Source organism: Meles meles, chromosome 4, assembly GCF_922984935.1.
Source record: "Meles meles chromosome 4, mMelMel3.1 paternal haplotype, whole genome shotgun sequence".
NCBI classification, from domain to species: Eukaryota; Metazoa; Chordata; class Mammalia; order Carnivora; family Mustelidae; genus Meles; species Meles meles.
In genome coordinates this window covers 114498636-114522633 of record NC_060069.1, presented here as the reverse complement: position 1 = coordinate 114522633, position 23998 = coordinate 114498636, and the positions used below count along the sequence as shown (strand labels likewise).

Below are 23998 nucleotides of genomic sequence, written 5' to 3'. Positions count from 1 at the left end.
CACTGCTTCATGTAAGTATCTTCATGGGATAGTAGTCTCAGTACTAGGATTGCTAAACCAACGGTTTATGTACTTTTTTTTTCATATTACAAGTTTTTATTTTATTTAAATTTTAGTTAGTTAACATACAGTGCAATCGGTTTTTGGAGTAGAATTCAGTGATTCACCACTTACATACAACACTCAGTGCTCATCACAAGTGCCCTCCTTAATACCCATCACACATTTAGTCCATCACCCCACCCCGCCAAGGTTCCTCCATCAACCCTCCGTTTGTTCTCTATCATTAAGAGTCTCTTATGGCTTGTTTCCCTCTCTCCTTTCTTTCTTTTTCCCCTCCCCATTTGTTCATCTGTGTTCTTTCTTACATTCCACAAGGTTTATGTATCTTTAATTTCAAAAAAATTGCTATAATACTTTAAATGTAAAGATCCACTTTCCTGCCACTCCTGTCAAGCAAGAGTTGGGATAGCTAATTTTTACCAGTCTAATGGATTCTCAGTAAGGGGTGATTTTACTGGTTAGGACACATTTTACAATGTCTGGAGACACTTTTAATTGTCACAACTGCAGGAGGCAGGGGTGAATAGCTGCTATTATTAACCTGGTGGGTAGACACCAGGATGCTGCTAAACATTCTGTAATGCACAGGACAGCCCCCCAACACAAAGAATTTTCAGATCCAAATGTCATTAGTGCCAAGTTCATTGAAAAACTATGATATAAAGTAATATTCCAATATTTTGATTTGCATTTTCCTCATTATTAATGAATCTGAAAATCTTTTCATGTTTATTGACCATGTTTATGACCATATTGACCATGACCATTTCTTATTCTGAAAACCATTTATTCATGTGCCTTGCTATTTTTCTTTTAGGCTTATTGCTGACTGTGTAGAACAGATAACAGAAACACTCTGCTATCTTCATTACAATTGTTACCCCAAATCTTTGTTCATCAGCAAATTTTTTGTACTCCCTTTTTTGCCTCAGAATCTTTCTGGGGGACCCAACTCACATACTTCATTCATATACAATATGGAAGAGCTGGTAGTTAGCAATGAGGACAGCTGTGAATACCTCAATCAACATTTGGGAAGCATTCTGGAGACAATTCCAGTTATCTGTTTCTAGTTACTAAGTCCAAGAGCTTTGTGGCACGTTTTTCCCCAAAACTTTATTGTTTGTCAGCATCATCCAACTTTAACAAATACGTGATTATGGAAGAACCTATAGGTCTTCAACAGGTAAGCACTGACAAAAATAAAAGCAAAAGTAGCTGCTCTTATAAATAACTTACTAGGAACTGTGCTCTTTTTCTCCTTACTCTTGCTTCATGTTTCTTTGTGGCTTTCCCCTTGTTTACCTTTTGTTCCCCTTCTCCTTTAGTCTGAGTACAACTATAGTTACTTTTTCGTAGCATCCAAAGATTTCTTAGAAACTGCATTCATCTAAGTTCAGATATATTAATACATTTTTTTAAAAGTAGGCTCCACACCCAACATGGGGCTTAAATTCATGACCCCTGAGAACAAGAGCTACATCCTCTACTGACTGAGCCAGTCAGGCACCTCCTAAGTTCAGAATATTAAACAGTTAGTTTAGCTGGCTAGTGTCAATGAGGAACATATTTTAAAACTAGGATGTAGGAGGATGAAAAGAACCAAATAAGCCACAAATTAATTAAAAGATGAATATAAAATCTTCCATTTGTCAAAAACCTTAATCATCCTCCAAAAACTTTGACAGTAAAAATCCTTGGCACAAAATATCCATAGTAGACAACCAGGAATCTCTTATGTGACTGTGGACTACAGGAGGACAACTATCACGTTGATTGCTAGAAACCTGCATTTGAAACAACCTCAACAGTCCTCCCACTCCACTGAGAGACGCACAAGTAAGACTGGAGTAGGGCTCAGTCAACTGGAAGGAGCAAGGATCAACTACACCCAAGAGACAAGTGACAGGCATACCTGGGCTGTCTTCCAAGAAAGCTGTCTTCTAAGAGACCACACTACTGAGTACTGCTAACATGAGAGAGAGGCTCCCAACTCAAATAGAAACTAGTATTTGAGAAAAGCAGGATAAACCAAGCAAACAAACTTTAGTATCAGAGGAATAACAGGCTATCACAGTCATTTTAAAAAAGAGGCTGCTTTGGGGGTGCCTAGGTGGCTCAGTCAGTTATGTGCCTGACTCCTGACTTTGGCTTAGGTCATGATCTCAGGGTAGTGACATCAAGCCCTGAGTTGGGCTCTGTGCTGGGTGTGGAGCCTGCTTAAGATTTTCTTTCTCCCTTGCCCACTAAAAATTGGAAAACAGAGGCTGCCTTTCCAGAGCACTAATTAAATATCCTAAAAATTAAAAAAGGACTATTGCAATCACCTCAATAGATGGTCTGGGACTGCATATTAGAATGGGCATAACTGAGGAGCAAATTAACAAGTAAAAGGTAGAGCAAAGGTATCTGCCAGAATGCAGTGAAAACAGAGGACAGGGAGGTGAAAAGTTTGGAGGAAAAGTTGAATGACATGGAGTATAAATTCAGATGTTCCAACATCCATCTATCTGGAGTTTAGAAAGGGAGGCACAGAACAATTTCCTTAAACTAGTGTTTAAGGAAACACTTAAACTAGTGTTTAAGGAAATACTAGAAAAATTCCTGGAGCTGAAATGACACATTTTCAGACACAGCACAGTGAAAGCTCCCAATAAAAGTCCTGAAAGTTTTTAGATTGAAAAAACAGACTATCCACAAAGGAAAAAGAACCAAACTGGTATTAGAATGTCATAAACATGAGGTACTAAAAAATACAATGAAGTAACAACTTAAATTTCTGAAGAAAGATTACCCACAATTTACAATCTTATACCTAGCCAAACTAGCTTTTAAGGTTGAACACAAGAATAGAAATAGAGGTGGTACAATTTCCTTACCACTAAAAATGAACCCCAAAGTGGGACAAATGACCAGTACAAATAGGAAGGTGGGGATAAAGAAACAAAAAGACAGCTTACATATAGCAGGATCATTAAATATGTTAATAATAACAATAATGTGAAAAGGTTAAATCTCCATATTAGAAAACTATGCTGCCAATTCATGACCTAGAACAAAGTGTAAGGTCAAAAAAAATGTAAAAAAGGTTACGAAGGCAAACACTAAGAAATAGAAGGGAGTATCAGACAAATAACTATTAAAAAGTCTCAGATGTAACATAGGACAGTTATATTGATAAAAGGCACAATCTGCCAAGAACGCATCATAATTACAAATCTTTCTGTGCCTAATAAAACTTCAAAATAATGAAACTCAGTTACTTTTGATATTATATATCAAGAAAAACATTCTTCCAATTCCTGGCAAAAAGTTTACAATGTTTCTAAGTCATTTAGAACATGGCTAATACATATCCTTAAACGCTAAGGACTGTTTATATAGAAAAATATGGCATATTAAAAGCATGTGAGAAGTATATTTGACTACAGTCCTACTGAAGATTTATTTACTATTTTAAAGAAAGATTTGCAGATGAGATAAAAAAACATTTTCTGGACAGAGTAACGACCTTGTTTCATTAGCAGAAATAGCAATGAACTCTTTTCTGTCTACTAGAAGTTTAAGGCTAAATACTACCATACAGAATACCAGAAAAAGCAGTCATAGCAAGGACTGACAAGTTAAGACAGAGAAATGATTACACAAGGCTTCCTTCTTCTACTTATGATAGACACTTCTTACTTTTATTCAGCATAGTCTAAATCAACTTAAAACCAACCAAGTGAATCTTTCACTTAGCTATCTTCCTCCACTTAGCAAATTTTATAATAGCTCCTTTTAAAATTACAAAAAAAAGGGGCGCCTGGGTGGCTCAGTGGTTTAAGCCTCTGCCTTCGGCTCAGGTCATGATCCCAGGGTCCTGGGATCAAGTCCCACATCAGGCTCTCTGCTTGGCGGGGAACCTGCTTCCTCCTCTCTCTCTCTCTCTCTGCTTGCCTCTCTGCCTACTTGTGATCTCTCTCTGTCAAATAAATAAATAAAATCTTAAAAAAAAATAAATAAAATTACAAAAAAATTCTTCTACTCCAGGGTGCTTGGATGGCTCAGTCATTAGAGCATGCGACTCCTGATCTTGGGGTTCTGAGTTCAAGCCTCACAGTGGGTGTAGAGATTACTTAAAAAAAAAAAAAAAAAAAAAAATTTCTTTAAATCCTAAGGCCAAGATCAGACTGATTAATTTCCCTTCCTTATTATACTGTTAAAAACAAAACAAAACAAAAACCCCATTGACAACCCCCCCCAAAACAACAAAACACCACAAAAACAGAAACAAAACCTATTCCCACAAAGATCTGAATGACACTGTGGAAAAGATCAAATTACATAGGCAAATCACTAAGTTGCAAATTATCCTCCATTGCTCCTCCACTGCCACCCCAGAAAGCAACCAAACTACATTTTTGGAAAGATAATCTTGGTTAACATCCATATTACCCTAAGCTCACTGCCTGCCCCATTACTTTCTGTCCATCTATTTCCCTTCGTTGATAAAAATGCAGAGAAAGACAGGAATTACACCAGGGACAGTACAGAAAAACTAATTATTTCAGCCTGCTGATAAAATTTAGGACAAAAAGCTGGTTAACATTATGTCAACCTTCTCCTATGTCAGAACTAGACCCCATTTTCATAAGCTTTGAGGTGAAAACCAGGCAGAAATGAAAATATATGCACCAGACAAAAAAGTTTATATTAGAAAGCACACAACTAACAATTCTTTTTGAGGTATTTTAATTATATCCTACAGGAATCCTTTGTACTACTTTTCAGTCACTTCCCACCCTCTGCCACCAGTCTACATTCTCGAGTTACAATAGTAACTTTCAGAGTTAAAAACTGAAGTGAGGAAATAAGCCCAAAGACAATTAATTTTGAAAGCATATTTTTATAAATGAGAAATGAAGATATGCAGATCTAAAAAATAATGGGAACACCTCGAAATGCTAGTATCTTTCACATAGTCCATTTGCATATCTAAAAGCTACTAGGGAGATTTAAAAGACTATAAAGCCATTTACTTTACTGGAAATCACTTTTGCTTTGGATAGTCTTTTTGAGGTTCTAACATTCCATAATATTTTACACTAAAACCCTGGAGAGTATAAGCAGAGGGAGCAATGGGCAGAGGGAGAAGCAGATTTCCCGCTGAGCAAGGAGCCCTATGCAGGACTCGATCCCAGACCCTGGGATCATGACCCGAGCCAAAGGCAGGTGCTTCACCGACTGAGCCACATAGGCACCCTGAAAATTCTTTTAACAAGTAAATCGTATTACGTCATTCCTTGCTCAAAACCCTCCAAAAGGGCGCCTGGGTGGCTCAGCGGGTTAAGACGCTGCCTTTGGCTCGGGTCATGATCTCGGGGTCCTGGAATCGAGTCCCGCATCGGGCTCTCTGCTCGGCAGGGGTCCTGCTTCCCTCTCTCTCTCTGCCTGCCTCTCTGCCTACTTGTGATCTCTTTCTGTCAAGTAAATAAAAAAAAAAAAAATCTTTAAAAACCCTCCAATAACTTTCCACTACTATTACCTACATAAGGAGTCTTAAACTTTACTTCAGCCATATACTCAATTTCCATAAATGGGCATAAATTCAAGCTCTGTGATTACTGTTAAGAATACAGATGGATTATGAAAAAGATATTTACATCTGCCCAGTATGTCACATAAAGTATAATTTACAATAGTCTACTAGAAAACTTGGTTTTTTTTCCATCCACACTTTGAGGAAGTTTCATCTCTTCGTATTAACTGCCCAGCAGAGTCAACTCCATGACTTGATGTGATTCTGGTAAACGAATTCAACAAATATTTGGCACCAAATCTTATAAGGAATCCTGAAGTCAATGCATTAAGCCAAAATTACTTTTGAAGACTCTTTAACAAAGTACTCCACTGGGGATGCCAGGTAGGTGCTATTACTATCCTCATTTCAAATATAAAGCAACTGAAGGCTAGAAAGACTAATTTGCCTAAGTGAGGATTCAAATTCAAGCAATCTGACTCCAGGCTGCCTAAATTCTTTACTTCTGTACTACATGGATGATCATCCATGTTTTATCAAGAATATCATTAGGGGGCGCCTGAGTGGCTCAGTGGGTTAAAGCCTCTGCTTTCGGCTCAGGTCATGATCCCAGGGTCCTGGGATTGAGCCCTGCATCAGGCTCTCTACTCCACAGGGAGCCTGTTTCCTCCTCTCTCTGCCTGCCTCTCTGCCTAGTTGTGCTTTCTCTCTGTCAAATAAATTAAAAAAAAAAAAAAAAAAAAAGAATATCATTAGAATCACACCCAGATTTGCCTTCTGGAACTAAATCAAAGAAAACAGATTCAGATATCCTATCTTGCTCAGTACTGACTCTAGGGCAAAAGGTCTTTATATGAAAAGACAAAGAGAATCATCAGCACAATTAGACCTTTTTCTTTAATCCAAGCTATCATAACTGAATTCATTTTAGTTAAAAGTACATTTGATGTAACTCCACTGTACAACAATCAACAGGATAGTCTTTATTTTGAAGAAATACCAGGGGCAGTGTAAGAAACAAACAAGGAGACTGGCAGCTTCTCTACAGAATTACTACTGATTAAAAAAACTGAAATCCCAATTCACATCAGGAAAATGTACATTAGGTAATTAGTATACTGTGTAATAACCAGAAAACTATTAGGCCCAAAGAGCAATTGCATATATATATGTATACACACATACATCTGAACTATGTGGGTAAGACACAAGAATTAAAAACAAATAACTCAGGTAATAAATCTAAAAGGAAACAATGAGAAAAGTAGTGTGTATGTCTCCTCTCTTCTACAAACACTGCTAGAACTTGTCAAATGAGAGGCAAAACCTAGGAATCTGCCTCACACCTTTTGTAGAGACATATCTGTTCTGAAAAACAATTAACATTTAAAGACAAAAGCGACTGATATTTAAGTATAATACCAGTAAATTTAGTGGAATACAAAGAAAAAAAAAATCAAGGTTTGTCAGTCAGTGAAGGTTACTTTACACACACAAGAAATTCAGGAGACCTAAAAGAGTCCTTTAAAACAAGTCCTGCAATGGTAACACTGACAACATTACAGAAAGCTTTCAGTGATATACATCTGGCAATAAGAACTCACTATAAATTTTTAGCAAGTATTTATAAAATATTATTCTGATGATCACATATAGTCACTGTGAAAGGAAATGAACTGGAATCTGTGTATAAGAAAATAAAATGGGTATCCTCATAATTACACATTTATATCCAGTTAAAACATACTTTTGACACTTTAGTTTGATAGTGTTTCTTTTCAATGGTTTCATTCCCTTAAATTTACCAAATTCCAAAAGCATATTTTAAAATTTGAGTTTCAGCTTAAAAGAAATAGCAATCAACAGTGGCAAACATAGCATGAGCAATGGTCTTTTAAAATACTCTATCAACCAGCTGTTACTTTTATATGAATACAAGCTAGGATAACAAGAAATTACCTGAAATAATAATAAAGTTCTTTCCCATATTATATTTTAAAAATCTACAACCAGCCCCACCTACTAAATCACAGTACAGAGCACTTTACCTAAGAACCCACTTGTAAGAACACAGCTTCTGCAGGATTACGGCTGTAGTTGATCCAAAATCAAGTGATTTATAAAACGAATGCCTAAATAAGGTTTAAGACTGTTATACCAACTTCTGGGATTGACTGGTAGAATAAAAATGAAAAGCTGGAGTTCTGAAAAAAATACTCAACTTGTGGAATTATGTGTGTGTACACACACACACACACACCTCCAAACAATGAAGCTTCACTGGTAGATTTACTCAACCTCTGCTACCAGGCATTGTATTAGGTTCTGAGAAGAGAACAGTGAGACAGAGCCAGTCCTAGCCTTCACATATTCCATAGAATATGTGAAGCAACTCTAGTACAATGTGGTAAGTGCTATGGAAGGGAATAGTTCAGACTGTTATGTAATCACATAGTGGTATGCCCAGGTAAAGGGTTTCAGAAAAGATTAAAATACCTACATGTGATTTGAAGGATGAGAATGTAGGCGTATTGGGCAGTGTTCACAGAATATCCGAAGGCGAAAAACATGAGGAAGTGTCAGGGTCCTGGGATTAAGCCCCATATCGGGTTCCCTGGGCAGCAGCAAGCCTGCTTTTCTCCCTCTCCCACTCCCCCTGCTTGCATTCCCTCTCTCACTGTGTCTCTGTCAAATAAATAAATAAAATCTTAAAAAAAAAAAAGGAAAAGATAAAGTTGAAGAGGTAAGCAGGATCAAGATTATGGAGGGTCCTAAATGATGACGGATTTGAACTTTATGTTACGGGGAAAAACAGAACACCACTTAATGATTTTAAGCATGGGCTGTCAAATTCTGGCAGTGACAAAAAGGATTTAGAAGACAATAAGAAGAGCAGTTATTTAGTTGAGAAATAATGGCAGTGGAAATGTAGTAGTCAGACTTAAGAATTTTCTAGATATTTTCCTGGACTGGATGTGGAAAACATGCAAGGAGCAGAAAGTTAAGATGATATCCAAGTCTCTGGCTTGGTAAACTAGTTAGATAAGGAACACTGATATGAGGTACTCTCAGGAAAAACAGGGGAGTCTGGATGTGAAATATTTGTGAAGTAATGAAGTGAAAATTCCCCTTAAATTTGGGTCTCTTGAGAGGCCTAGGCTACAGAAAAGAAATTAGGGAGCTATCAGTATATGAGATAAATAAAACTCCCATACAGCAAGCATTTAGTGAGGGTGTGGAAGGTTAAGAATGCTTATGACAGAACGTGAAGATCAAGAAGAGGAAGAGGCAAAGAAAAGAGCCTGGAAAGGACACCGAGAACAATCAGCAAGGGAGGTATCAAGAAATTTTTTAAAAAGCAAAGATAAATAAATTAATAAAAAAAATAAAATAAAAAAAATAAAAAGCAAAGATAACCAGAATATACTATGTCAGAAGCCACAGGAAAAGTTATGAAAATTAAGAGAAGACAATGTGAAATATCGCCAAGGATCAAGTGAGATAAAGACTGAAAGGTGTTCATTGTACTTAGTTATATAGGAATATCATTGGTCATCCCGGTTTTTAAAAAATAACTAGAAGCTTGTTTAATGGGAGAGAATTACTTTACCTCAAAAAAATGACTGAAAACAGAGGTTACTCAGTCTGTGACCCCCTGATTAAAATGTTTAAGTACATTTCTCCCTTCCCATTCTAGAGTGCTTAGATTAGTGGTTCCTAACCATTTCACGTGGGGATAACTCCTGTGTAACATTAAAAAAACTTGAATAAGAGACTATGGACTCTGAAAAACAACCTGAGGGTTTTGAAGGGTCAGGGGTGGGAGGTTGGGGGAACAGGTGGTGGGTAATGGGGAGGGCACGTTTTGCATGGAGCACTGGGTGTTGTGCAAAAACAATGAATACTGTTACGCTGAAAAAATAAATAAAATGGAAAAAAAAACTTGAATACTAGAATAACTATATATTTTATCATCAGATTAAAAAACCACCAGATTAAGAAAAAAAGATAAAGTTACTATACTCAATGAAGTTTTAAAGAAATGCACATTTCAAAAAAATCCCAAGTTAGAAAAAAGAAATGCCTAAGACATCTACATCTGTCTGTGTAGCCAGAATATCATTACTTGGTGTGTATGTCACAAAGTTTCATGTATAAAAATTATTTTTATGTTTAGTGATTATAGCAGTAAAAGCCTTTCTGTGTTTCTCATTCATTCACTATTCTTCTGTGATTAAAATTAAACAAATGAAATAGGAAATGATCAGAGAATTTCAGACGTATGAAAATGACACACACAAGTGCGAATTCAAAGAATCTCCCGATTAACACTCTCATTAGCAGCACTCAGAGGCAACGATTTTTAGGGCTGGCAAAGACATGAGACCTAAAATATTGTAATCCCCTTATAGTATGTGGATGACACTAAACCAGAGAGATAAAATAACTTCCCCAAGGTAACTATGCTAGAGAGTCCACAACAAAGTGCACATCTCCTAGTTCTGAGTCCATGGGCTCTTCCAGCATACCATACTGCATCTTTTTTACATTTAAAAAAAAAAAAAAAAAAGGCAATGTTTTACTCTCCCACTACAAAGACTATCTGGCCCTCTCACAGCCTGGCAAAAACCTAACATACAGTGGGCATTGAACTATGGTAGTTCACTCCCACATCAAAACTTCCTTTAAAGCTTACTTGACTACTTAGTAAAATCATGTCTTTAACCTGAATAATATAACATGGAAATGACTTGCAAATGTATTTGGGAGCTATGTGATCAAAGGTTTCTCTGAACTCTGATTTACTCTTAACTATCACTGTACAATCCCAGAAGCAAATAAAATCTTCCACCCCACCCCATCCCAGTATTGTTAAATGCAGCCAGGCTTATTCCCCACAGCTGTCAGATACCAAAAGGATTTAACAGTCAGTAACAAAACCATGCAAAGCAGTTCGCCAAATACTCTGATGCTTGGCCTAACATCAAAGAATCTTTATCACACATGTCAGGCTTGATCACGTAAATTTTCAGGTAAAATTAAAAAATGAACTTAACAAAAAAGTTTAAGAATTCGCTCCCACAGATTAAAAAAAAAAATGCTACTCAACACCATTTCACTCTGTCAACAATCACTGTATTTACCTATCCCCTACCCTGAGATTTCATAAAACAGGAGTGGCTCATTATTAAAAGGTTATTACGGATCAAGTTCTAGACCTTGGAAACCACAATTCCTATCAACCACAATGTATTAATCGTAAATGGAATCTGGCTTCCTTCACTAGTTAAATACAATCTTCACATCTGCAAATGTCCCCCGTACCCAAAACGCCAGTGATAAATGCTGTGTCACTGAGAAAAAAGACAAGTATTTTTTTTTTTGAAACCAAAAGGATACTATCAAATAAGAACACTAACTTGTGCCCTCGGGCTATCCCAATCCCTACAAAGGCAGCCAGAAATGTGCTTCCCTAAACCCATGTGCTGCCAGGCAGCTTTCGGATGGGAAGCCCCCTGACCCGCACAGCTAGTCAAGGAAAGCCTGCACCCGCTGGGTTCCACCGCCACAGCCCAGGGCTGTTTCTCTCACCATTTCCAGGTGAGCACCGGGGCCCTCGGGATGTCCGCTGCCCGGGGCCGGACTGGCCCGGCCCTCTGGGGTCTTCCGTTCGCTGTTACGCTTTAAACCGCCGGCATCACCTCGGCCCCCAGTCTCCCGGCGTCGCCTCTGCCGGTTCCACAGGTACATGGCACCTGCGCCCAGCAGCAGGGGCGCCCCGACTGCTAGCGCCAACTGCCATCGCGGTAGGCCCCCAGTGCCGGGGCCCGCAGTCGCGCCGCCGCCGCCCACCCCACTCCCGGAGCTAGGCGCAGCCGCCGCGACCACCGCCGCCTCCACAGGCTTAGAGGCGGCCATGACGAGTGTCCTCCGCCGCCGCCTCCCTGCTGGTCGCGGGTGCCTCAGTCACCAGGTAGCGTGCGAAGGAACACCGGAGGGAGGGAAGGAAAGCCGTGGGCCAGCGAGCACGCTAGGCAGCGAGAGCGGACGACAGAAAAGGGCCAGAGGTCACCGGAAGCCTAGGGCATGCCGGGCCAGACCCGGCCGTCCCTTTCCTCCCTTCTCAACTGTGTTGGGGGGGTAGTGGGGGGGCGGGGTGAAGAGAAGAGGGGAAATTACTTCCGGGTCAGGGAGAAACTGGGCGGGAGGGGGTGTCGTGACTGGCCTTTTCTCTTTCCTTTCGCCGCGCTGCTGTTTGTGAGACTGGCTTCTAGGTTGGGCTTCCGTGGTAGCTACTGTCCTTCCCTCCGCCTTCAGAGGAACCTCTTATCTGGGGAAGCGGAGGAAGGACGCACATACGGCAGATCTACCGTGCGCAGGCGAGCAGTGCAGAATCCGCAGCGATCCCAAGAACGGGCGGGAGTAGCGGAAGAGTTGTGAATGTTATTGGTTGGCAGGAATGGTGGGCGGGGTGTAGCCTGAGTAGCCCAGTTTATTGGTGGAATTTGGGCTTCGTTTCCCCATTACGCCACGTAGGCGCTTCTTAGACCTTTGGGGCTGGTAGTTTGGTTACGAAGTCCTGGGAACCAACGGATTAAAAGGACTGTTAAAGGTGTGTGAAGGAAGAACTCAGAGCTAGAGCTAGTCTGTTGTATCATCGATTTCCTTACTTCTACCGTGGCCAGATTGTAGTATGGAGGAATTTGAGATTGCTGGGGGCAACAGCAGGTAGTAAAAATCAGGGTGGAAACGGACAAATCTAAATTGGCTTCCGCCAAAACGGCTTGAACAGAGTCCCCGCGGTTCACCGTCTGCACCAGTTACGAAAGCGATGACGTCTGTGTGTTGTTAATGAAGTTCTGAACTGAGTGGGTAGAAATGCGAAGACCCAGAGTTCCCACCTGCTTGCAGCTTTCCTGTACATATTTGTGCCTTGTGCTGGATTTCTCCTGACATCCCAGCCCACGTCTCGATCCCTGGAACACCCGCGCCCTCCGCAGTGCTCTGATCCGCCCACGGCCTTGCGAGTTTTGCATTAGCTGTCTTCAGCCTTCTTGCTTCATTCCCAAAACGAAATTTCAATTCATAGCTATCATATATCGAGTAGTTTTGTCAAGTCCTTTCCCCATGCTCTGCACCAGACGTCTTAAAATACAAGAATTTCCCTTGCAAGGAATTGTTCGGATTTCATAGTATTTTCAGTAAGAAAAGACTAGTATTAATAGAGAATGAATCCAGAGCTATGGCTCCACATATCAAGTATACTGGTGTGCAGCCCCTTATATTAAAAATTTTCAAAGGTTCATTTTGCTTTTGGGCGCAACAGGATTTTCGGCATCACAGTAGAGGTACATAATGATTGAAAGATAGTTTATTTAAAGTAGTGTATCTTAAATAGTTTATTAAAATAAAAATTTATTTATTTAAAATAGACGGATTAAATTAGAATGACCCAATTGGAAGGTTTCGGTATCGTTGCTTTTCTTCTGTTTCATGTAGGTTCTTATTAGTAAACTGCTTTCAGGTAATAGGGTTCCTCAGCAACAGACTCAAAAGGTGAGCTAAAAATACTAGCAACAGAACTGACTTGATCAAATAGGGATTGTTGCAGGCAATCGTCTTTTCTTCTTTCCTGATTCCCAGACCTTAGAGGAAAGTCTTCTGGCCCTTAATGCAATTTCTCCCTTGCTGTTTTAGAATAGAGTGAGGATATTTCTTTACCGCAGTTTCCATTTTTTTGCAGTCTCAGGGGATTGTAGAATGCTAGTAAGTACTATTGGTAGGAACTAAGTCATTTGAAGTTTTTAAAAAACGTATCAGTTGTTATGGTTGCAATCCAAAAGTTATAGAGGGTTTACTGTGAAAAGTCCCCGTATCCCTAGCTACCCAGTTCCCCTCTCCAAAGGTGATCAGTGTTAGAATTTCTTGAAGGGGCGCCTGGGTGGCTCAGTGGGTTAAGCCGCTGCCTTCGGCTCAGGTCATGATCTCAGGTCCTGGGATCGAGTCCCACATCGGGCTCTCTGCTCGGCAGGGAGCCTGCTTCCCTCTCTCTCTCTCTGCCTGCCTCTCTATCTACCTGTGATCTCTCTCTGTCAAATAAATAAATAAAATCTAAAAAAAAAGAATTTCTTGAAACACTTTGTTTAATTAATATTTATCTATTAGCAATAATCGCGCCTCGGATAAACCTCATTGGCTACGATACTGCCACTGCGCAAAGCTGATTAATATTTATCTAAAAGGCTGCTTTTATTGGTTTTAAGATTGGCATCAGTAAATGAATTTGTTCTTGTACTTTTGTGATTTGTTGAACATAACATTTTCATTCCCTAGCCTATTCATCTCTTTTCTCCCATTTTTTTCCATCATTTCCTTATTGATTGTAGTGTAGAACTGAGTAAGAATGTCATTAGTTCTATGACCTTGCTGACCTAAGACATAAATTTCTGAGCTGTGAAAGAGTGAAAACATTCCTCTCACACCTATATATGAAAGATTTAATTAGATAACATTTAATTTTTTAGTATATTGTTTGTTACAAAATAGCATACATTCATTGCTTAGTTTTCTGTTTTTCTTAATTTTAAAGGAGAGAAGTAAAATTGTCTCTAAGAAAATTGAAGTTTTGTATATGTGAGCATAGACATTTTGTTTTTCCTGCTAGGTTAACTGAATTCAATAGATTTCTTCACCTCATCTGTGGTCTATCTTGGGAGTCAGTTGAAATGAGGTAGAACATCTAATGGACTGGGATTCTAGATTTTAATACTAACAAGCTATGTGTGTGACTGTGGGCACCAGTGTGACCAGTGGATTAGATGATTTCTAAGTCTCCTCCTGGCTTGAAATTGTATGATTCTAGCCCCTCAATTGTCATTGCTACATGAAAGCCTTTCTTATTGGTAGAGTTGGTATATAGCTGCTTGATTGGTGCTCAAGGCTTCCAGTGAGTCCATAGACATACTAAGCACATACATACACAGTTCAATTCTCTTTCAATTTTTCCTTAGGTTTCCATTGTCTGTTTTTCTTCACTGCAAAATGCTGAGAAGAATTGTTTATGCCTGTTATCTATACTTATCATCCATTTCATCCAAAATCTCTTATAATCTGGTTTCTAATTTTGTTACTAGTCTGAAACTACCTTAAAGGTCACTTAATTCATTGTTTGTTTTTGACCTTCATTTGATTTTACTGAAGCATTTGGTATCGTTGGTTTTTCCCTTCTTGAAACATGGTTTTCTCTGGCTTTCAGGAGACTAAGTTCTACTGGTTCTTCTACTCACTGACCAATTTCCAGATAAATGGTGTCCAATAGAACTTTCTGTGATGTTGGAAGTGTTTTTTAAATCTGTGACATCCAATATGATTTGTATATGTTGATGTCCAATAGCCATGTGTAGTTATTGAGCACTTGGAGATATAGTTAGTGTGACTAAATATTTTGTTTTCATTTTAATAGACTTAAATGGCTTTGTGTGACTAATGATTACCATATTGGACAGCACAGCTCCAGATTTTTCTCAAGTATAGTAATCTGAAAGAATTTGTGTTCTTTGTCTGTAGTCTCTCCATTAGTAACCAAAGTATGTCTCATTGCTTCAGGTACCATTTCTCTGAAGATCACCAATATCTAAGTATTTCTTAGTATGACATATCTGTTCACCTCCTAGACCTGTAATTTCCTACTATTTTCTGAGCAGCTTTGCCTGGCTGCCTCATTTTAAAGAATATAACTCATCATCTTCCCTCCTCAGTCTTTCCCTTTGCAAATCCCCTTTTTCTCACAATGCCACTGTTACCTTACTAGTTACCCATATTTGAAAGCTTACGCTTTTTGGACCTTTCTCTTTTATAACTCTACTTACCTAGCACAAGTGAATGTATCAATATATACATATGTAAACACAAAATCTTCTTTGAAGTCTTACTGATTCTCTTGTAATATCTTATATATTTTTTCCTTTTCATGCCCCCTGCCACCTCCTAGTTCAAATACATGAAAACACTAGAAGTGTGTCTGACATATAATAGATGGTGAATAAATAGTTGTTTCTTCTCTTTTTTCTTTTCTCTATTTTCTTTATCTTTTCTGAATGCTGTATCAGCTTCCCAGCTTCCAGTACCTTTCTTCTATGTGTCATTCTGCACTTAGATACTAGATTACTCTTCCCAATGCATAATCCCACTTTCATTCTTTTTTTTTTTTAAAGATTTTATTTATTTATTTGACATAGAGAGATCACAGGTAGACAGAGAGGCAGGCAGAGAGAGAGAGAGAGGGAAGCAGGCTCCCCGCCGAGCAGAGAGCCCGACGCGGGACTCAATCCTAGGACCTGAGATCATGACCCGAGCCGAAGGCAGCGGCTTAACCCACTGAGCCACCCAGGCGCCCCCCCACTTTCATTCTTAAGCTCAAAAACTCTTAGACCCTCTCCACTTGCTATGAGGTTAAATGTCTGGCCACCCCTCCTCCCATACACTTCTTCTATTTCCTTGGTCCACATTCATAGTAATTTGCAGTGTTTAAAATTATTTAGGGGACCCGTCACAGGACATAAACTCTATGCTGACAAACTTTGTTTGTCTTATCTCCCAGAGCCTAGAAGATAGTCCTTATAATAGTTAATTTCATGTGAGGACTAGGCCACATGTGCCCAGATATTTGGTCAAAAATTGTTCTGGGTGTGTCTGTGAGGCTGTTTTTTTCCATGAGATTAACATTTGAATCAATAGGCTGAGTAAAGCTCACATCAGTTGAAGGCTTGAAAAGAATAAAAAGGCCCACTTTCCCTCAGTAAGAGTGGTGTTCCACAGCTTGACTACCTTGAGCTGGATCATTGGTTTCTTCATGCCTTTGGAATTGTACTAAAGCATTGGCTCTTGGGTCTTGCTTGAGCTTGCCAGCTTTCAGACTGGAATTTGCACCATCAGCTCTTTCAGTTCTCTCTCAACTGCAGATCTTGGGACTTCTCAACCTCCATAATTGCATTAGTCCATTCCTTTATAGTAAATCTTATAAATATGTATGTCTAGTAGTTTATGGTTTTGCTTCTCTGGAGCATGCTAAGTAATACAGATTTTAGTACTAGGAGTGGGGTGCTGCTATTAGAAGATTCCTAAAAATGTGGAAGTGGCTTTGGGCTTGTGATAGGTAGAGGCTGAAAGAGTTTTGAGTTGTGTGCTAGAAAAAGCTGAGATTTCCATGAAGGAACTGTTGGTAGACATAAGGACATTAAAGGCAATTCTGTTGAGGGCTCAGAAAGAAAAAATGAGAGATGGAGACAAAGCTTTCATTTTCTTACATAAATATGTGATCATGAACAGAATGTTGGTAAAAATATGGATATTAAAGACTCTTTCAGTGAAGTCTCAGAGGAAATGAGGAACAGGCTATTGGAAACTGGAGGAAAGTGATTTTTCTTATAAAGTGCCAAAGAACTTGGCTGCATTTTGCCCTAGTATCTTGTAGAAGGTAGAACTTATTATGAGTGATGAAATTGGATATTTAAGAGATTTCTTTTTTTTTTTTTTTTTTAAAGATTTTATTTATTTATGACAGAGAGAGATCACAAGTAGGCAGAGAGGCAGGCAGAGAGAGTGAGAGGGAAGCAGGCTCCCTGCCGAGCAGAGAGCCCGATGCGGGACTCGATCCCAGGACCCCGAGATCATGACCTGAGCCGAAGGCAGCGGCTTAAACCACTGAGCCACCCAGGCGCCCGGATATTTAAGAGATTTCTAAGCAAAGTATTGAAGATGTGGTTTACGTTCTTCCCATTGCTTATAGTAAAATGGAAGAGGAGGCAGATGAGTTGAAGATGGAACTGTTAGGTGAAAAGGAATGAAAACTTGGAGATTGGAAAATTCTTAGCCTGTCCATATTGCAAAAACCAAGAAAACTTGTTCTCAAGAGAACACTAATGGTATAGCTGAACAACGATTTGATAGATCTTGATGGAACTCATGGGCTTCATCAGCCATCTAAGCAGAGGCCAGAAATAGAGATAGGATGATACCAGAAGAAGAAACACTGCCAGCTAGGACTAAAGAGAACAACAACAACAAAAATCTAATAGAACTGACTGTATTAAATTTTGAACTTGTTTGGGACCCCTTACCCCTTCTTTCATATTTTTCCCTTTTGGAATGGAAATGTCTATAATTAAGTCTGTCACATCATTGTATTTTAGAAGCAAATAACATGTTTGATTTCATAGATTCACAGCTGGACAGGAATTTTGCTTCAGGATAAATCACATCTCAAGTCTCACCCATACTTGATTTGGATGATATTGAAATGAGACTTTGGACTTTAGATTTTAGACTAGGTTCTGGAATGAGTTGAGACTTTGGGGGCTGCTGGGATGAAATGAACTTGTTTTACGTTTAAGGGCATGAATTTGGGGAGACTGGGGTGTCACTCACTGTACCAAAATCTGTATTAGCCCCTTAGGGCTACTATAGCCAAATACCACAGACTGTGTGGCTTGAACAATGAAAATTTATTTCTCACAGTTCTGGAAGGTGGGAAGTCCAAGATCAAAGTTCTGGGCAATGTGGTTTCTAGTGAGAGCTCTATTCCTGGCTTGCAGATGGCTGCCTTCTCCTTGTGTCCTCACATGATTTCTCTCTCTTTGTGTCTCTGTCTCTGTCTGTCTCTCTTTTTGTGGTAACTAGGGGAGAGAGAGAGCGCTCATGCACACAAGCTCTTTAGAGCCTCTTAGAAAGGCACTAATCCCATGGGACCAGGGTCCCACCCTCATGATCTAATTTAACCCTAAATTACCTCCCACAGGCTCTAGCTCCAGACACCATCACATTAGGAGCTAGGAATTCAACCTAAGAATTTGGTGTTTGTGGGGGAGACACAAACATTGAGTCCAAAGCATATAGTAAGCACGCAATAGATACTGTTTTTAAGTAATTGATATTGAAGCGTATCAAAGATGGAAAAAATGACATTTAGAATGAGATAGATAGAATTCTCATTTACTTAAAGCAAAACTGAGTGTCCACTATATTATGAGCTTTCCTTTAAACTCCCCAAGCACTTTAATGGAACTTTCTTAAAACATAGCCCTTTATACCTTAATTTACAGAATTATACTTGTCCTGCCTCATCTATTAGACTATAAGCATCCCAAATCAGAAGCTATGTCTGATACTTATCCTTTTATCTTCTATGGTGCCTAACATAGTGTCTCTAGTAAAGCTATATGTCAGAACAAAGGACTATGTTTTTTCTTTCTGCATTGGGCCTATACAACAGTATAAATATTTTCCTCACAACTCCCACATTGCCATAATTATTTGTTATCATGTGCCACCCATACTCAGTTCTGAGTCCTTGAGTGGTGAGAATCATGTTCTAGTCGTCTTTGTGCTCCCATACCTATTGCAAGGCTGGGCATACAATAATTGTTTTTTAACTTATTTATCCATGCAACATAATACCTGAAATGTGGTCAGTGCTGAGTAAAGAGTTGATGAAGTGTTTATTGACCAATTCCCTGACTGCTGCTTCATTTCCATTCCTGTTGCCCATATTGAATGATCCGGTGCCACCATTGCTGTCCAACACCTACATCAGCTAAGAAACCAGCTCAAGTGCTGCCACTGCCGCCACTGCCAGGAATAGTCTGCTTCCATTACCACCATCATCCTATCTACTGGTTTCCAGTCCCAAACATGCTGCAGTCAGTTATCCCCTGCATCACTGCAGCTTCTTCCTTTGGGATCTGATTGGTTTGTCCTTCATACTCCACTTTTGGTATATAGTCTGTGCTTCCTCTGAGGCCTCATGCTGTTAATTTTCCCCCAGTTATTCTCCTGATGGTTTTTGCCTTGTTCAACTTCCTTCAAAGCATTAGTTGAGTGGGTGGCGCTTCTTTGTTTCTCAGGGGAAATGTCACTTGATGATTCAATCAAGTGGCTGTTCTTTTTGCTGTCAGAAGGAGCCTCTGCATTTATCTTCAGGGAACAATCTACAGTCAGCCTAGCTCCCTCTCCTTAGCTGTGACTGATGGCGCATACGTATACTTTAGGCACTCACTTTCCACCTTTCTGCCCACTCACAGATTTGTAAGATCTATCTCATCAATCCTCATCAACTTAGCTCATCACCACCCACAAGAGTTTGTGTCATTTGCAAATGTAGAAATGTTGCCTTGCTTATACTTCTAAAGATATTACATATAGATTAAGTGCATTGTGCCCTGCACAAGGATGCTGGAGCAAGTGGGGGCTGAGATCCAACCTGTACTTTACTCTTCACAATCTGGTATCAGGCTATGTCTGCCTAGAGAAAGGTGTTCCATCATCTGAATTGCATGAAGATACTGGTCCATCACTAAATGATGGGCTTGCAGTGGAGTAGCCACCAATAAAGGGTGCCGGTGACTAATTCATTCCTATTGGACTAGGAGTGTTGGTTATGCAGACTTGATCTTAGCATTGATCTAGCACTGAACCTGAAGTCCTCTAGGCTGTTCTCCCCTATCTTTACCTTTTGTTGTTTTTCCAAATCAGTGAAAACTAGTCTCAAATCCAACAATGAGGAGATTTCATTTTGTTAAATTATGAAAAAAAGTAAAACCATAAAAAATAGTTTCTGTGCCTAGGTTCCTGTTATTTATTGCTGCTTAACAAACTATCCCAATGGCAGTGGCTTAAGCAACTTAGTGGCTTAAAACAGTTATTTTATTACATCTTAAAGTTTTATTGCTCAGGAATTTGCCCAGGCTTGATTGACTCCTGTCTTGGTGTCAACAGTTTATTCTTCTGGCAAACGGACTGGTCTGGAGAGTTCAAGACAGCTTCACTCAGTGTCTCATACCTGGGTGCAAAGGGCTTGAAGACTAGACTGATTTGAAAGTATATAGGGGGGCAACTTCTTGTGGCCTTTCCAGCATGGCAATCAGGGCAGTCAGACTCATGTGACAGCTAAGGGTTCCTAGAATGTCCCAGGAGCCCTAAGCAGAAGCTGCATAACTTTCTAAAACATCGCTCTGCCACCTTCTGTGGTCCAGGTATGTTACTAAGGCCAGCACAGATTCATGGGGAGGCGAATTAGACTCCAACTCTCGATGGGAGAAGTAGCAAAAAAGTTGCAATTCTTTTTACTCTACCACCATCTTCTGCTAAGATTTAACCAGTGTCACAATCTTGCCCTATTTGCCTGTGACACAGTTAGAAAAACATTTTTATTATAGAACTTTGGTAAAGATAATCTGGAAATATAAATAAATAATCATACCTAATAGTGAAATGTAGTACTTTCTCTTTGAAGCCAAGAACCAGTCAGGGATTCCGGGTTCTGTTATATTGTACTGAAAGTGTTAGCCAAAATAATAAGACAAAAAAGGAAATAAAGGGAGATTGGAAAGAAAGAAGTAACTTTTCATTATTTATAGATAATATGGTTGTCTCCATAGAAAAATTTAAAAAAGCATAATATACTAGAACTAATAATTTAGCTGGATAAAAGATTAATGTCATTCTCAAATTGGTCCCTTATGTTTTCCAAAGTATTGGCTATTTTGTGGTTCTCCTGTTCTCAGGTCTGGCAGTTTCTTTGTTGTTTTCTTTTCCTCCTTCATGAACAACTATCCCAGATCTTAGCTGTTGGAAGTTTGTCCCCACACTGTCCACTTGGGAGTGAAGTACATCTTGTCACCAGTATTTGCTGTAGAGTTGTCCATTGATATTTTCCTCTACAATTGCTCTATTGGTTTTTATGTGGGGATTTAGAGAGGGTGAAAAGCTATGCTATCCTCATTATTATCTTCCCAGAATACCTCTAGATCAACAGCACTTTAATCTTGTAGCTACTCATTTAGAGAAGTTTCTTTTTCTTGGTACTAGACATTTTTCTTTTTACCTTTATTATGAAATAATTATAGTTTCACGGGAAGTTGCAAATAAACGCACATGGGGGTCTCTTACCTTTCATGCCACTTTTCACATACTGACAATTATAGGACAATATTAAAACCAGGAAATGGAAATTAATACAATCCACAGAATTTATTCAGCTTTCATCAGCTATGCATGCATTTGTTGTATGTGGGAGTTACAGTTCTGCACAGTTTTAACATGTGTCATGTAACTACCACTGCAATAAAAATGTAGAACTCTTCCATCATCCCAACTCCCTCATGCTGAACTTTTATAGCCAACCCCCCCCGGCTCCCAATCCTTAACCCTTGGCAATCACTAATCTGTTCTTCATCTCTGTGACTGTGTTATTTCATGTATGCTATATAAATAAAATTATATAGTATGTGTTCTTTTGAGACTAAGCTTCTTCACTCAGCATAATTCTCTTAAAAGCAATGTAAATTGTTGTGTATATCAAATCTGCACATTCATATGTAGGTTTTTGCATGAACATAGGTTTTAATTTCTCTAGGGTAGATACCCAAGAGTGCCATTGCTGGATATAATTTTTAAAATGAACTGGTAAACTATTTTCCAAAGTGGCTGTACCATTTTTAAGTCCCATCAGTACCATAATAAGAAGGATTTAACTTCTCTGCTTCTTCTCCAACATTTGGTGTTGACTCTATTTTAAAATTTTTTATCCGTTCTAATAGGTATTTATAGTGATATCTGCTTTTGATTTTAATTTTCATTGACCTGAGGGGTAATGATACTGACACCTTTCCATGTGCATATTTGATGTCTGTTTTTTTTTAATGTAACATCTTAAGTATCTTTTGCTTGTTTCCTAATTGGGTTCTTTGTTCTTTTAGTATCAAATTTTGAAAGCTATTTATATGTTCTAGAAACTAATTGGATATGTTGGCAAATGCAAATATTTTCTCTTAGTCTTCACCTTGTCTTTTCATTTTCTTCACAGGGTCATTTAAAGGGCAAAAGATTTTAAAGTGATGAGATCTAGTTAATCCATTTTTCCCTTTATGAATTACACATCTAGTGTGAAATCTAAGAACTCTTTGCTTTGTTCCTTTAAAAATTTTTTTTAAAGATTTTATTTTTAAGTAATCTCACTTCTATACCCAGTATGGGGCTTGAACTCACAACCCTGAGATCAAGAATCACAGTGTCCACCAAATGAGCCAGCTAGGCACCCCTTTGCCTAGTTCTTGATCTCAAACATTTTCTCCATTTTTTCCCTAAAAGTTTTATAGCTTCATAATTTATGTTTAAGTTTGTGATCCACTGTGAGTTAATTGTTGGTGTTGGGTATGAGACATAGGTCAAGATCCATTTTTTTACTTTTTTTTTTAAACATGGTGAACACAGATGCACACGCCCTGCTGGATGGCTGCTGAAAGATTCACTTTTTAAAACTGTGGATGTCTAATTGTTCCAGCACCATTTGTTGAATAGGTTTATCCTTACTCAACTTTCCTTACTTGAATTGCTTTTGCACTTTTTCAAAATTTAGTTTAGATATCTGTGTCTGTGTCTTTTCCTGGATTCTCTATTCTGGTCCATTGCTCTATGTGTATCTCTATCAACACTACACTGTCTCTATTATTGTAGCTATACAGTAAGCCTTAACATTGTATAGCATGGTTCTCCCAATTTATTCCTCATTTTCAGAATTGTTTTGACTATTTCATGTCCTTTGAATTTCTATCAATTTTAGAATAAGCTTTTCCATGTCTGTAAACACCTGGATAGGAATTTGTATTAAACCTAGAGTTCAGTAGGGGGAGAATTGACATCTTTGCTTCATGACTTATTCATGAATAAGCCTTTCCATTTCTTTAGCCTTCTTTGATTTCTTTCATCAGCTTTTTGTCATTTTCAGAATATAGATTCTGTACATGTTTTCTTAGATTTGTATCTAAGTGTTTCACTTTCTTTAAGGGGCAATTATAAATGGTATTGTGATTTAAATTTTGATTTCCACATATTCATTTTTAGTATGTAGAACGCAATTAAATTTTCTTTGTATTGAACCTGTATCTTGGGACATTACTGAAACTCACTTATAGGTTCTCAGGGTGGTTTTGTAAATCCCTTGGAGTTTTATCTAGGGACAATCATTATCTGCAAATAGAGACAATTTTATTTCTTTCTTTAAAATTTGTATGCCTTCCCTCACGCTCCTCCCATTTTCTTCCCTTATTTCACTGGCTAGACTTCTAGCACTGTGTTGAATCAGAGTGGTAAGAGTGGGCATTCTTGCCTTTTTCCTGATCTCACGGGGAAAGCTTTCAGCCTTTCACCATTAGGTACGACATACAGGAGTCATTTTAAAATAACATCTTTTCATGATTACAAAAATGCTACATGATCACTTACAGAATGTAAAGAAAAATAGAACAAAAAATTATCTGAAGTCCCATGATTCATAGTTGATATTTGAGATCATACTAGTATAAACTGTATCTATTAGGGTTCTCCAGAGAAATAAAACCAATAGGGTGTGTGTGTGTG

The 23998-nt window shown here is 38.7% G+C and overlaps 1 protein-coding gene and 1 pseudogene across 1 annotated transcript in view; both read right to left on the bottom strand.

Moving 5' to 3' along the window:
* TOMM70 (translocase of outer mitochondrial membrane 70) overlaps positions 1 to 11968 on the bottom strand; it is a 33349-nt gene extending 21381 nt beyond the window's left edge. The window contains exon 1 of the mRNA XM_046002566.1: positions 11177 to 11968. Within this exon, the coding sequence (XP_045858522.1) occupies positions 11177 to 11503 (327 nt within the window). The 5' untranslated portion in view covers positions 11504 to 11968. The remainder of the gene's footprint in view (positions 1 to 11176) is intronic.
* A 1713-nt stretch (positions 11969 to 13681) lies between these two features.
* Positions 13682 to 13807, bottom strand: LOC123940990 (annotated as a pseudogene).
* Positions 13808 to 23998: the final 10191 nt, after the last annotated feature.